General features: G+C 40.6%; 4 protein-coding genes across 7 annotated transcripts; 2 read left to right on the top strand and 2 right to left on the bottom strand.

The window, feature by feature from the left end:
- Nucleotides 1-481: 481 nt before the first annotated feature.
- Nucleotides 482-2,556, top strand: LOC103959762 (glucuronokinase 1). The gene is given in 7 exon segments (XM_048578843.1): nucleotides 482-847; nucleotides 1,017-1,166; nucleotides 1,275-1,463; nucleotides 1,544-1,624; nucleotides 1,626-1,661; nucleotides 1,756-1,916; nucleotides 2,127-2,556. Coding segments are annotated over 7 exon segments (1,092 nt in total). The 5' UTR covers nucleotides 482-616; the 3' UTR covers nucleotides 2,371-2,556.
- Nucleotides 2,557-2,581: 25 nt separating this feature from the next.
- On the bottom strand, nucleotides 2,582-4,006 carry LOC103959761. Its single transcript, XM_048579333.1, has 3 exons — nucleotides 4,002-4,006; nucleotides 3,446-3,875; nucleotides 2,582-3,009 (listed from the first exon to the last, which is right to left on the bottom strand). The coding sequence occupies exons 1-3, from the start codon at nucleotides 4,004-4,006 to the stop codon at nucleotides 2,854-2,856; spliced, it is 591 nt and encodes a 196-aa protein (XP_048435290.1). The 3' UTR covers nucleotides 2,582-2,853.
- A 484-nt stretch (nucleotides 4,007-4,490) lies between these two features.
- On the top strand, nucleotides 4,491-7,907 carry LOC103960972. Its single transcript, XM_009373478.2, has 9 exons — nucleotides 4,491-5,501; nucleotides 5,633-5,688; nucleotides 5,765-5,847; nucleotides 5,959-6,037; nucleotides 6,294-6,404; nucleotides 6,788-6,897; nucleotides 7,115-7,198; nucleotides 7,308-7,345; nucleotides 7,620-7,907. The coding sequence occupies exons 1-9, from the start codon at nucleotides 4,547-4,549 to the stop codon at nucleotides 7,688-7,690; spliced, it is 1,587 nt and encodes a 528-aa protein (XP_009371753.2). The 5' UTR covers nucleotides 4,491-4,546; the 3' UTR covers nucleotides 7,691-7,907.
- Nucleotides 7,908-8,050: 143 nt separating this feature from the next.
- LOC103959709 lies at nucleotides 8,051-11,625 on the bottom strand. 4 transcript variants are annotated; one of them, XM_048578840.1, is made up of 14 exons: nucleotides 11,412-11,623; nucleotides 10,911-11,082; nucleotides 10,678-10,789; nucleotides 10,408-10,560; nucleotides 10,008-10,112; nucleotides 9,691-9,774; nucleotides 9,505-9,620; nucleotides 9,283-9,384; nucleotides 9,080-9,193; nucleotides 8,887-8,943; nucleotides 8,728-8,794; nucleotides 8,581-8,634; nucleotides 8,406-8,480; nucleotides 8,051-8,323 (listed from the first exon to the last, which is right to left on the bottom strand). In XM_048578840.1, exons 2-14 carry the CDS (start codon nucleotides 10,928-10,930, stop codon nucleotides 8,174-8,176), a joined length of 1,209 nt encoding a protein of 402 aa, XP_048434797.1. In that variant the 5' UTR covers nucleotides 10,931-11,082; nucleotides 11,412-11,623; the 3' UTR covers nucleotides 8,051-8,173. The 4 variants fall into 4 exon arrangements, with proteins under 4 accessions (XP_048434797.1, XP_048434798.1, XP_009370346.2 ...); XM_048578841.1 differs by having other exon boundaries at nucleotides 10,911-11,050; XM_009372071.2 differs by having other exon boundaries at nucleotides 10,911-11,046.
- Between the last annotated feature and the right edge of the window lie 725 nt (nucleotides 11,626-12,350).

Below are 12,350 nucleotides of genomic sequence, written 5' to 3'. Positions count from 1 at the left end.
TCTCTCCCGTACATTATTTTTCTCTATTCTTTTTTAGTATATTATGCATTGTGTACACTTTATTTTTAGTTTAATATCTACACTTTGGCCTTGATATGAGCAATTCAATCTTTTGATTTATATTTATATGCACACTTTCTATCTTTCGGTCACCAATCTTGTAGATATAGCAGTGGAAACTCAAATTTACTTAAATTTGTGGTTGAAATATGTGTTTGTTATTAAAAGTAGAAAATTAAAAAAAAAAATATATATATATATATATATAGTTAGAACCGTAAACCGACATGAATCGAACTAGAACCATCATGAATGAAACTATAAATTTTAATAATAAATTCAAACGAAATTGCACTGAACTGAACCGGACCATTAAAATTTTCAATTCTAATTCCGTTTTGAGGGTGGAACCGAGCCAAACGGACCGTGCGACCCCTAAATAGGAAGAATGTAGAAGTTGTAAGAAGTGGGATCCCTGTGAGATTTACCTAGTCACTAGTGACGTGGCTGGATAAACAAGAATTGAAGTGCGCCAGGCCCAAACACCGCCACCGACGACTGCGCTTTCACGCAGCTGGAGAGGATCACTTCAGTGAGCTGAACAATTGAAGTCGAAATGGACGACCACCACAAAACGACGTCGTCGTCGGAAGCGGCGGTGATTGAGCACAGGGCGTACGCGAGGGTGGGCCTGCTGGGGAACCCGAGCGACGTCTACTACGGCCGCACGATCTCCTTCACCGCCGGTAACTTCTGGGCCACCGTGCGGTTGCAGCCGTCCGATGATCTCGTCATCCAGCCCCACCCCACCCACGACCTCGTCGTCTTCCGATCCCTCCATCACCTGGTTCGTCGCTGCACCACTTCAATTTGGCAATTGCGTTTTAGTCCTAATTTTGAATTGAATTTTGCAATTAAATCGAGTTTTCCATTTGTTGTGATTGAATTGAAAATTTGAAATGTGATTGAATTGAAGATTTGAGATGTGATTGAATTGGAAAATCGAAATCGAACAGGTGAATCGGTTAGATAGTGAGGGATATTATGGAGGTGTTCGATTGCTGATGGCGATTTGCAAAGTGTTCGTAGATTATTGCAAGGAAAATGCGATTGAATTGGAAGCTCGAAATTTCACTCTCTCGTATGATACGAATATCCCTCGCCAGGTAAATCTTAATTAACTAAATTTTATTCACACTTGTAATTACAGTTTAGTGATTCAATTGAGTAGTGATTTTGATAGTTTGAGTTTGAGATTCCGATTTCAATTTCAGGCAGGACTTTCGGGGTCTAGTGCGATTGTGTGTGCAGCCCTGAGCTGCCTTCTTGACTTCCACAAGGTTAGGCATTTAATCAAAGTGGAGGTCCGCCCCGGCCTCGTCCTCAATGCCGAGAAGCAACTTGGAATTGTTGCCGGTCTTCAAGATCGCGTGGCGCAGGTTTATGGCGGCCTTGTTTACATGGTACTCGAATTTCAACCATTCCTTACCAGCATTCTTTTTAAATTTCAACCATGACATGTGGTAACTTTTTGAGTTCCTAGGAATTTGCCAAGGAAGACATGGATACATTGGGGCATGGAATTTACACACCCATGGATGTTAGTCTTCTTCCGCCTCTTCATCCTCATCTATGCCGAGAATCCAAGCGATTCTGGGAAGGTTAGCATTGCCTTCTTGTTAGTTTTACTTATTGCTTTTCACTTTTTGGGCAATTTATACGAGAATTGATACGTGTGTTTATTTGTGAGGGCAGGTACATAGTACAGTTCGTCAAAGGTGGCTCAACGGTGATGAGTTTATAATATCATCGATGACAGAAGTTGCAGATATTGCACTAGAAGGAAGGATGGCTTTAGTTGAAAAGGACTACGCTAAATTAGCTTCTCTCATGAACAGAAATTTTGACCTTAGAAGGTTTGAGATTGCCCTGATTTTGACTTATTGTTCGGTTATGTGATTATTTTGAGCTTTGAAGCTCGTTTATATGCGTCTTTATGTGTTACGTTGTCATCATGACACCATAGTAGCCGGGCTGGATTAACATCGTATATTTTGAACCATCTTCGCATTTGTTATCTTTGTACATTTTATTGATGCTCAATATTGGTATGTGGATGTTGGCAGAAGCATGTTCGGAGACGATGCTCTAGGTGCTTTAAACATAGAAATGGTGGAGGTGGCCCGAAGGTTGGGTGCAGCATCCAAATTCACAGGCAGCGGAGGGGCAGTCGTCGTGTTTTGCCCCGATGGTCCTTTACAAGTGAAGCACTTGGAGGACGAGTGTCGAAAGGCTGGCTTTAAACTTGAACAGATAGAAGTCATTCCCTCTCTTCTAAACGAGGTTGACCTACAAACCTTGTCAAAATAGGCAATGAGTTGGTGTCTTTCGATTTAGTTGTCTTGTTTAGGAACACAGTTTTTACTCCCTTGTATTGGTACAGTGAGAACTATCAATCCTGGTCTTTTATCCGTTGAGAAAACTACGAATTGAAACGATCTATGAATTGCTGATTGTTTTGTTCTAGTATTTGATATCGATGCAAGTCTTTTCAAACACAAATGTTTCGAAACAGAGTATATGCGAAACCAAACGCAAAGCGATCGCTACAAGTATGCGAAAGCATGAACCGAAATCAAAATATAATCAATAGAACATATACAACATAGACACACACACTAATCAGCATGGAACACACTTTCCAGTTTCTAGGCCTCGTTCACCTCTTGTGGTTAGTAGGCTACATCACTCGCTCATACCAAATCACAACGAAAGAAGATATCTCCTCCTACTTCCTAAACCCGAAAATATCCCCTCCTACTTCCTACCTCTTGGGAATTTGATGAATACAGACTACCATTGCAACGATCTCATGAGCTCCCTCGGTGAACTGCAGATCGGAATATCGAAGAAAAGCGGACTAATCTGTTCCTCTTCTTCGTTATATAGAGCGTCCGCTGTGTCACAGAGACTCGAAACATCACGAATGATCGCTGCGTGTGCGTCTACCTGCATAGATAAAGGAGGATGAAGAAATGTACTTAGCAGGTGAATGATTGCTTACAAGTTTAGGGTCAATTAAGGAATGCTAGGAAAACAAAAACATAAACCCGAAAAGTTCAATTGATGTTTGATTACTGAGAAATCAGAGATATGTAAGAACGTATTGAATCAAAATTTTCAATTTCTCCACAGATTTGAAGTGCTAGAATGACAAAATCAATTAAGAAGACAAGAACAGAAACCCTAAAAGCTCAATTGATGTTTGGTTACTGACAAATCAGAGTAATGTACATAGAAAATCAGCTCAGCTGAGCCCCAAATTGGTGTCAGAGCTCAAATTTCCGACCTTTGCATAAACCCTAATCCCCAAAATCTTTCAATTTCCAAAAATTGCCACCAACCAAACAATCCCAAAACGAAAAGAAAGAAACCCCCAATTCACCTGCAAGAGAAACTCATCCACCAACGACCCACAACCGGACTCCGACCCCTGAATCTCTAACGCACTAGGCCCATCCGACAACGCCGTTTTCTGTCGCTCTTCCTCTTCCGTTCGCTGTTGCTGCTCCTCCTCTCGTTGCCGTTGAAGCTGCCGCGCTCTATCCTCCATTGCGCGCAACGTGCTCGACAAAAGTTCCCACTGGTCGATCTCCGCCTGGTACTTATCTTTGAGCTTAAGAAGAAACTTCCTCCTCCGCTCTCTCCGGAGTTTCTCGGGATCTTCCCGTAGATCCGCGGCGGACGAGGACGGTGGAGCGGAAGCCGACGAGTCGGCATCTGGGTCTACCCGGCGCCTCTTCCTCCGCTTGAAGACGAAGCCAGTCGTCGTTGCAGACCTCCCACTCTTGGGCGTCCACCCAGGCTGCCGCAGACTCCATTATTGCAGGAAGCCACGAGCGGGAAAATTGAAAACTCTGAGAATTTTAGTGAAACTTTCAAGTGAGAAATGATTTTTGCTTGCCCCAGATGGCTCGCGTGGACTTTCAGTGTGATAATACAACATTTAAACGTTGTCGTTTAGGGTTATTCAACAGTAAAAGACGAAATTGCACAACGGTCTCTGAAACTTTAATCTAGTTGAAATAATGATTTTTTGACTAAAAATTTGTGACGATTAGTTCCTTAATGCATTAAAATGTGCATCTATAGTCATTTTTGTTAATTTCATTAGGACTCCTGTCAAAATGATTATGTGTCACATACATGAGACTGAATCAAGAAACAAATATAAGAACCAAATGAAATAAATTGAAGTAAGGATTATTCAACTTGAATCCAATTGTAGCAATGATTATTCTAATATAACTTATTTTGTCTAGATTTTGACGAATTGATAAAAATAATAATAATTACACGTTTTGATGATTTAAAAGACTAAAGGTGATGTATTTTTAATTAAGAGATCATTACTTCAATTTAGTAAAATTGATGGACCATTTCAACAATTTTCTCAAAATAAAACGCAACGCCGTTTTCTCTTCTCCGTTTTATAACAAACGACACCAAATCCTCTCGAGCTATCTCCCCTGTCCTGAGGGCTCCAATGGCTAAACCAGTCTCTCTGTCTCTCCTCTTTCTCCGTCCAACACTCACGCTCTCTCGCTTACTGCAACCGCACCCCAACCTCCGCACTGTACTCTGTCGATCATGGTCCCCCAAAATGCCGTCGTTCTCAACCACCTCCACTCCCTACCCACTTCAGTACGACATGATCGTCAACCGCCCTACTCAGTCCTCGCTTGATCACAATCGCCGCCGACCCGCCAGAGTCAGCAGACCGGACTCCGAAACCTCCCTCGAGTCCGAATCCGACTTACCGGAAAAACCGACGTCGGCGTCGGAATTGGGGTTCGAGAACTGGCTCGACGAGAAGCTGGCGTCGGCGGAGATGGACAAGTCGAAGCGAAAGTACTACAATAAGAGGAGGAAGAGGATGTACGGGACGGATTCGGAGGAGGAGGACCGGCGGCGGGAGGAGGAGGAGAGCTTGGTGGAGCTCAAGCCGGAGGTGGTTGAGTTCAACACGCTGCATAAGAGGGAGGAGGAATTGTACTTTTACGACACGTTTGCGTATCCATGGGAGAAGGAGAAGCATTACAAGATGGTGTACCAGCTGGAGAAGAAGTACTATCCTGACCAGTGTCTCGAAAAGGCATTTCTTGAACCAGGGGAGTCAAATTCCGGTGTCAATGGCGGTAGCGATTTGAAGGGGAAGGCGAAGCCAAAGAAAACGAAAGACGGGGAAGGTGATAAGGGATTGGTGTTCTTTGAGCAGGCGGAGAGAGAGGAGAAGAAGGAGAGAGAATTGGTGAAGAATGTGAGTAGTAAAGATGTGACAGAGAAGAAGGTGGAGGACTTCTTTAAGTGTTTGAAGAAAGTCCCCAATGAAGATGCTGGCAATGGTAATGGGGAACCATATCTTTTGACAAGGAATACTGAGCTTCCTCCGAGATGGGACGGTCCTTATGGAACTGTGGTTTTGGTGAACAAACCGAAAGGTGAGGCTTTCGGTTTCTTGTGCCCGTTTCCATTTATCCGGTTTGGAGTTAAAATTTGTTCCTGTAATTTTTCCTCGCATCTTATTTGCTTGTTTATTTATAGAGGAATCATAATGCAATTTGCAATACAGGATGGACTTCTTTTACAGTTTGCGGAAAGCTGCGTCGCCTGGTGAAAGTGAAAAAGGTGTCTTTCTAGCTGTAGTGTTATACCTTGCCGTGTCAATAAATGCTCATGTAACCTATTTTCGGGTGGATTACAGGTAGGGCATGCTGGAACTCTTGATCCTATGGCAACTGGTTTGTTAATTGTATGTGTTGGTAAAGCCACTAAGTTGGTAGACGGGTAGGTTTTTTAATGCTATGCAATTTATATAGTTCAGTTGCCATTAGGCCTCATGAGATAGTGTGCCTAGGTTGTTAAAATAGGCAATCGACATGTTTGTACTTACTGCAGATATCAAGGTATGATCAAGGGGTACAGTGGAGTTTTCCGTTTGGGGGAGGCTACTTCAACTTGGGATGCTGATTCACCGGTGTGTTATCTTTTCTGACGAATGCCAGTTTCATCTTGTACTAAAGTTATATGCTTGTATGTATACTCATACTCTTAACTCCGAGATCATGAGAAGTGAGAACTAAAACCATATTGCATAGTTATCCACATTTTGACCGATGGACCTTTTTTGACGTAGTCTGTAAGAGCTACTGTTGTTACCCCTTTTTTTTTTTTTTATTTTAGTGCAAACTTAACATGGTCTAATTTTTCTTGCACGTCACTCTTGTGTGCAGGTCATTCAGCGCGAGCCCTGGGAGCATATCAAAGATGAAGACATAAAGAAAGCTGTTGCATCCTTTTCTGGGGAGATCTGGCAAGTACCTCCCATGTTTTCTGCCATCAAAGTAAGCATTTCTTCTCTCTATATACAATGATTACTCTAAGAGAAGTATTAGCAACCACGTAGCCGAGTTCATGAATTTAAATTTCAAATGCATGTATAGTACATAAACTTTTGTCTCAATTTGGCTCTCCATGTGTTTCAATACAAATCGCGACACAAACAAAATGTTCATGGTAGGTGTAGCACAGGCTTCAGCTAACTTATTGGCAGACTCAAAACTCTGATATTTGTTTAAAACATTTTTCCTGTGACATAGCAACTCTGGAAAATATAAGTTTACCCTTTTTTATCTTCTAAATTTACATATTTTGTAGATTGTAACAGGTTTAGTCGACCTTGGGCTTATGATTTATTTGTTGACAAGTTTCACTAATCTTGCAATAGGTTGGAGGTGAAAAGATGTATGAGAAAGCAAGAAGAGGAGAAAGCATTGAGCTCTCACCTAGACGTATATCAATCTTCCAGTTTGACATTGAGCGCAGCTTAGATGACAGGTACCCTATTTTCATTGGCTTTTGTTTACTGTTGCCTTTGTAATTAATAAATTTATCTAACACCATCTCGTGGCTAAATTGTATCCGGTGCATCCTGCTACCCTTGGGTTAAAGGTCAAAGCCACGGAGTTAGAATTTAGCTATTTATGATCGTTTATAAGTTGTGAGCTCTTATGTCCTCTAATAATCTGATGTATGCTTATTGTAATTTTTGCAGACAAAATTTGATCTTCCGGGTTATTTGCTCCAAAGGGACATATATTCGGTCACTTTGTGCAGACTTGGGGAAGGCTCTCGGAAGGTATTGAATTTAGAAGACTCATTCTTTACTCCAAAATCTCTCCCTTTGATTAAGTGCGACTCCATATATATTTTGTTTCATTGAATCTCGTCAACGTCTTCATTTGCAGCTGTGCCCATTTAACTGCTCTTCGAAGAGATTCTATCGGTAAGATCTTTTGTTCTTAACAACTGCTGATTATTTGTGTTAATTTGCCCTTGATTTTCTGAAACTTTTACCATCCGTAGCGTATTATTATATGAAGGGTTTTCTGTAGAAATACTTTTAGCGACCTTGTGCGGATTTAATTCCAAGTTCTAACAATCTCAAAAAGGAACAGAAGATATTTGACGAAAATTACAACCACCAATACATGGAATTTGTATCTTACTTTCGAGAGAAATTAATACCGTTAGCTCGGCGTTACCCTTCTACTTGGCAGGTGAATACTCTGCAGACAATGCATGGGACTTCAAAGAGCTGGAAGAGGCAATTACCAAAACTTATTTCTAATTAGTGATTGCAAATCTAATTCTTTACCTCACAAGTTTTGAAGCCTTCACAAAACAACACAAGAGGATAGATCATCGAACGATTCATTTCGAGCTCATAATTTGTAACCCTAGATATTGAGATTGTTTCTTCAATTTTTTTTCTTCATCTGTTAATGTAAAATATAGCAATTTTTTGTATTAATTGAAGAATTTAAATTGTGAAAATGTTAGTTTCAGAGTTCCGCGTTTGAGATGGAACACAACCTCAGGCGCCAAATGCTCTTAACTGTTTGAGCTTTCAAGACCGTTGCATCGTATTATTGGTAAGCTTGACTAGGCCATTATCATTTATGAATTCCATTAACCGTATGATACGAGTATACCCAAAAAAAAAATCACTACTATTGACAGTAGCAACGATACAGCCAAATCGAATGTAACTTTGTGTAAGTACAGTTGAGGTGTATGTGTACAAGTTCCTTTCGCCATTATTTTCAACCCTCTAATGAGCTGTTGAACTTGGAGGATCAATTCCCATTTCCTCAAAATATGCTTTCTCGGCGCTCGCCATTCGTGCTTGAAACATCGTCCATTCTCTTCTGCACCTCTCCCTTACCCCTTCCCATGGCGCTCTTCCACCCTCCGCTTTCCCCTGTCGGGAGGAAAAGATCGGTGACTACAGTTTCCTACAGATATAATAAGCAAATCAGTTGAGATCAAAAGTTAGGGTTTACTTGGTTCCCGAGTGAAGGAACGCCTTGATGGACAATCCACTGCGCATCCACGACCCCTATTTTCTCATGTGCAGGCTGTTTCCGAGCAAAGATGAAAAGGTTGAAGATTATAATTACAATCACAAACAGGAAGGAGTAATATAATTAAGGTAGAAAGAGAGAAGTTGTTTCGAACCGCTACACAATGTCTAAGAGCAAAATCCAGACCCCAGCCATGGACCAGGTCATTCTGCAATAGCATGGAAAGGTTTTAAACGTTAGTAATAAGAGTAATCACTCAAGGTTCGCAATAGTTTGAACGGTGAAAGACGATAATGAATACCTGAATCATATGCCAAACACAACGCCATGCGTCGCGAGAAAACACAGGTGCCATAATTTCAACAAACCTGCATGTTTTGGTGTTCAAGGTATAATGCATTAGAAGTCCGAACACATTCCAAAGTTTCCACAGCGGTGATGAAGATTTATATATACATACGCTGCACATGGTGGCAAATGCGGATCGTTGCACCAACCAGGTTTCTCCTCTGTCTGCCTGTATGAAGAGGTTCAAGAAAACATAGGTAAAGCAGCAATTTGAGTCATCACTTGAATCCGGTGAACCCAAAATAAAGTGATATATTATCAATGAGCGAAAGACAAAGAAAGATAGGAAAATCAGCCAATCTTACATGTGAACTTCACTATCACCTCTCCGCTTCGTCATCTGCCATGTTAGCCCGCTATTTGGTTCTAAACCAGGCTGTGATATTTCCAAACCATGTTTCTTGACCAACTTTATGTATCTGGTTCAAAGAAGATTGATGCCTTAATATATAGTTCATACAAGTAGTAGTTTTCAATTAAAACAGCAAAGTTAATTTCCAACGCTCACTTCTCTGCATTAAAGTGCTCCAAACCGAGATCCTCATCCCAAATAAATATGTATTCGTAGGGTGCCACAATGTCAGGATGCAAAAACCGCTTGGCATACCACCTGGAAGCAGTTTCCAGAAATCTTATGTGAAAACATAACTCTTGTGGGATTTAACATAAGTCCGTTGCAGAACTATTAGGACAAACTTTAAATATACAAAGGAGCTCATTTCTTTCTAACCATTTAGTTTGCTTCTGTATGCTCACGTGGATAGCCCGCTTCGACCATTCAAATTCATCCCATTCACTTGTCAAACCATCATAGTGAAACAAGAGTATGGTGAAATTCTCTGAAAACTGTAAATTTACGTTAGTCAGAGAAAGAGAGATAAATACATGCACAATTAAATTGGTTGAGAGAACTGACCTTTTTAACAGCTGCATCAACATTTTTTTTCTGAGCATAACCTACAGTAAAGGTTACAAGATACTTTGGCTTGACAAGTAAGTCCTGCAAGTTCCACCTCCAAAAGAAAGGGCTAAGATTAGAGAACAGGTCTCGTAGGGACTAAGTGAAATTTTTAGTAATCCTCTAAAGAGAGGAAAGGTAACTGAATATCACTCTTTCATGATGTATTTCATTACTATCACCGCACAGGCATCAAACTCAATGACTTTATAGAAGAGAGGAATCTAGAGGTCAGACGCGTCATTCATACTAAACTTATAATAGCAGATGCCCACCTCACTGGGCAGGCCCCATAGTCGGCGAAGATAGAAATCCGACTCAGATGCAACGATACCAGGCGGTAGGCTTTCAGCCCCTCGAGGATTAGTTGGAACCCAAATCTGCATTGTAGGCAAATGGATAGAAGTCAGTGCCAGCACATAAACTTCAGAACAGTAGATTGCACCAAATTTCCTGTAACAATTACAACATCAAAACAGCCCAAAGAAAAAGATAACCTTTCACTGAATCCTTTAACTTTGCCCCTAGAAAAAACTATACGAGCGTGTGCACTCAGAGAAGTATCTTAATTTCCTTTACTAGCAAGCAAGCAATTTCTGCTCAAAAGTATTACGATAATTAGCCTAGGAGAAGGCCTAAATCCATTTGTGCTGCACAAGTATAATTTAAACATACCTTTGTCTCCTGAGATACATAGTTTTCAGTGCGCACTTCGTTTCCCTTCAAAGAAGACCAGGCATTCAACAGTGCTTGGGTTGAAAACCCAGAGTACTTTTCCTCTATGTACGAAAGATCAATTGAAGGGAAAAGGGTGGACGGAAGATTCATCTAACACATTCAAACACAATTCGTAAGTCCATGTTCTCTGTATATGATCTGGATTCGGAACCAAATTAATGTGAAACACAACCATACAGAAAAACGATAAAATGATAATTCGCGCACCTTAGTCAACGAAAGTGTTGGAAAAGATACTCCTACAAAGAATCCGATTACAACTCCAACAAAGATCGTCACCACAAGCCTCATTGTCTCATTAGGGTTTCTCAAATTTCCGCTGCAGCTCAAAAGAGGTTCACATTACACAAATGATGCAAACTCTGAGTCCCGTTATAACATCAACGAACGTAAAGATTAAAGAATGACCAAACCAAAAGCAAAAGTTTAAAGATTCGTACATGCGTATGGGAGACACCATATTACTGAAATTACTACGATTCCAGAGTCACAAAGATACAGGTTGAATTCTAGCAAGCAGCAGGAGTTCCATACATGCGAAAATCGGCAGACTCTACAGGTTCATCAGTGAACTGCCTGCCTTCATGGAAAATTAACCATTAATCCAAAACCCTGAGAAGATAAATTACTTAGCTTAAACCATCAAATTAATTTTAAAACATCAAATTAATTTCACCACAATAGCTCACTGGCTTTGTTTACACCACTTATCAGCTGATCCAAATTCTAATTACATCAAAATTCATAGCTAAGCAACCAATTAAGCGAGATTATATTTACGTTAAAATGGCATGAAATTTAATGCGGAAAATTCAGCGGGAGTTTCTAAATTCATTAAATTTATTGGCATGAAGTTAAACTCAGTTAACAGCATCAAATCCGGAAATATTTACTGGGATTAAGGAAAGTAATTAGTATCTAACGAGAAGGTAAACACGTACGGAGGTGACTTTGCCGTAAAAAAATATCGTCAACGCGGCGGAGCACAACCGGACGCGGCCCAGCTCCGTTATCCAGCAAGGCCGGCGTTCCAGTTCCGTTTCCCTGTTTCTCCGAAACCGATTGTGCTTTTGAAAATGGCACCTACGAGGAACTGCTGAGATTTGAATTCCCCGACGGACTCCATTTCTGTAACGCCTTTTGTAAACGAGCTTCGTGATTCCGTTTGGACTTTTCTCTAAGCACGTGGGGCGCTCGTGATGGGAAGTTTTGAACCAGAGGATGTAGCCCCCGCCGTTGGATAAGGGGGTTTGTGGGACCCGCGTGAACTGGTGGAAATCCGGCCGTTGACCAAAGTGCGGAAGTCTTAGGGTGCGCCTGCGCAGTGGCTAAGAAGAAACAAAGATATCCGTGATTTTCAAATGATCAGGAAATGATGGTTGTGATTTGGTAGTGCAAGAGTGAGTACATTGCTCTTGTTAAATAGATCTTCATTTTTAGGAATTTCTTAGTTTAAACTACGCTTCCAACAAGATTCTATTTAATTACATATTTTAAGAAAAGACAAATTCTGGTTTTGAGATCTGAACTCGCATCTTACGAAGCTAACGTTTTATTTTTGCAAAAAATACACAATTACCCTTTGTTTAAACACTTCGATCATATTAAGGAGGGAATCAAAAGTGAATAGCGTGTCGATAATATGTCAACAAAACCCGTTTTGACCTTGACAATGTTCTGGGCCTCACTACTATGTTTGTCCACTTATTTTTTTAGTTTTTGGCTCAAATATTTGACTAAATATACATTTGTTGCTCAATAAACTGTAAAACTGCTTTCAAATTCCTTAAAGAGTTTAACTTAACGCTCAGGAAAAATATTTTGCGAAAATAAAAAATTTGCATTTTTTTCAAAAAAACGTGGGTGTTAGTGCAGGCATA

The sequence above is a fragment of a genome, unplaced genomic scaffold, assembly GCF_019419815.1.
Source record: "Pyrus x bretschneideri cultivar Hongxiangsu unplaced genomic scaffold, Pyrus_bretschneideri_v1 Contig13, whole genome shotgun sequence".
Lineage (NCBI taxonomy): Eukaryota > Viridiplantae > Streptophyta > Magnoliopsida > Rosales > Rosaceae > Pyrus > Pyrus x bretschneideri.
Note: the sequence above shows the minus strand (reverse complement) of the source record. Positions and strands in the feature narration are given on the sequence as shown.

Excerpts from the sequence above, each read along its gene's own strand:
- LOC103959761 (XM_048579333.1), bottom strand. Across the intron at positions 3,010-3,445 it reads TGGATGAGTTTCTCTTGCAG|GTAGACGCACACGCAGCGAT; the intron begins GTGAATTGGGGG and ends TTATCTATGCAG.
- LOC103960972 (XM_009373478.2), top strand. The coding sequence starts at position 4,547 with ATGGCTAAACCAGTCTCTCTGTCTCTCCTCTTTCTCCGTCCAACACTC. Across the intron at positions 5,848-5,958 it reads GCCACTAAGTTGGTAGACGG|ATATCAAGGTATGATCAAGG; the intron begins GTAGGTTTTTTA and ends TACTTACTGCAG. Across the intron at positions 6,898-7,114 it reads GAGCGCAGCTTAGATGACAG|ACAAAATTTGATCTTCCGGG; the intron begins GTACCCTATTTT and ends TAATTTTTGCAG.
- LOC103959709 (XM_048578840.1), bottom strand. The coding sequence starts at position 10,930 with ATGGTGTCTCCCATACGCAT. Across the intron at positions 9,621-9,690 it reads TTGATGCAGCTGTTAAAAAG|TTTTCAGAGAATTTCACCAT; the intron begins GTCAGTTCTCTC and ends GTAAATTTACAG. Across the intron at positions 8,944-9,079 it reads GGTGATAGTGAAGTTCACAT|GCAGACAGAGGAGAAACCTG; the intron begins GTAAGATTGGCT and ends CTCTTCATACAG.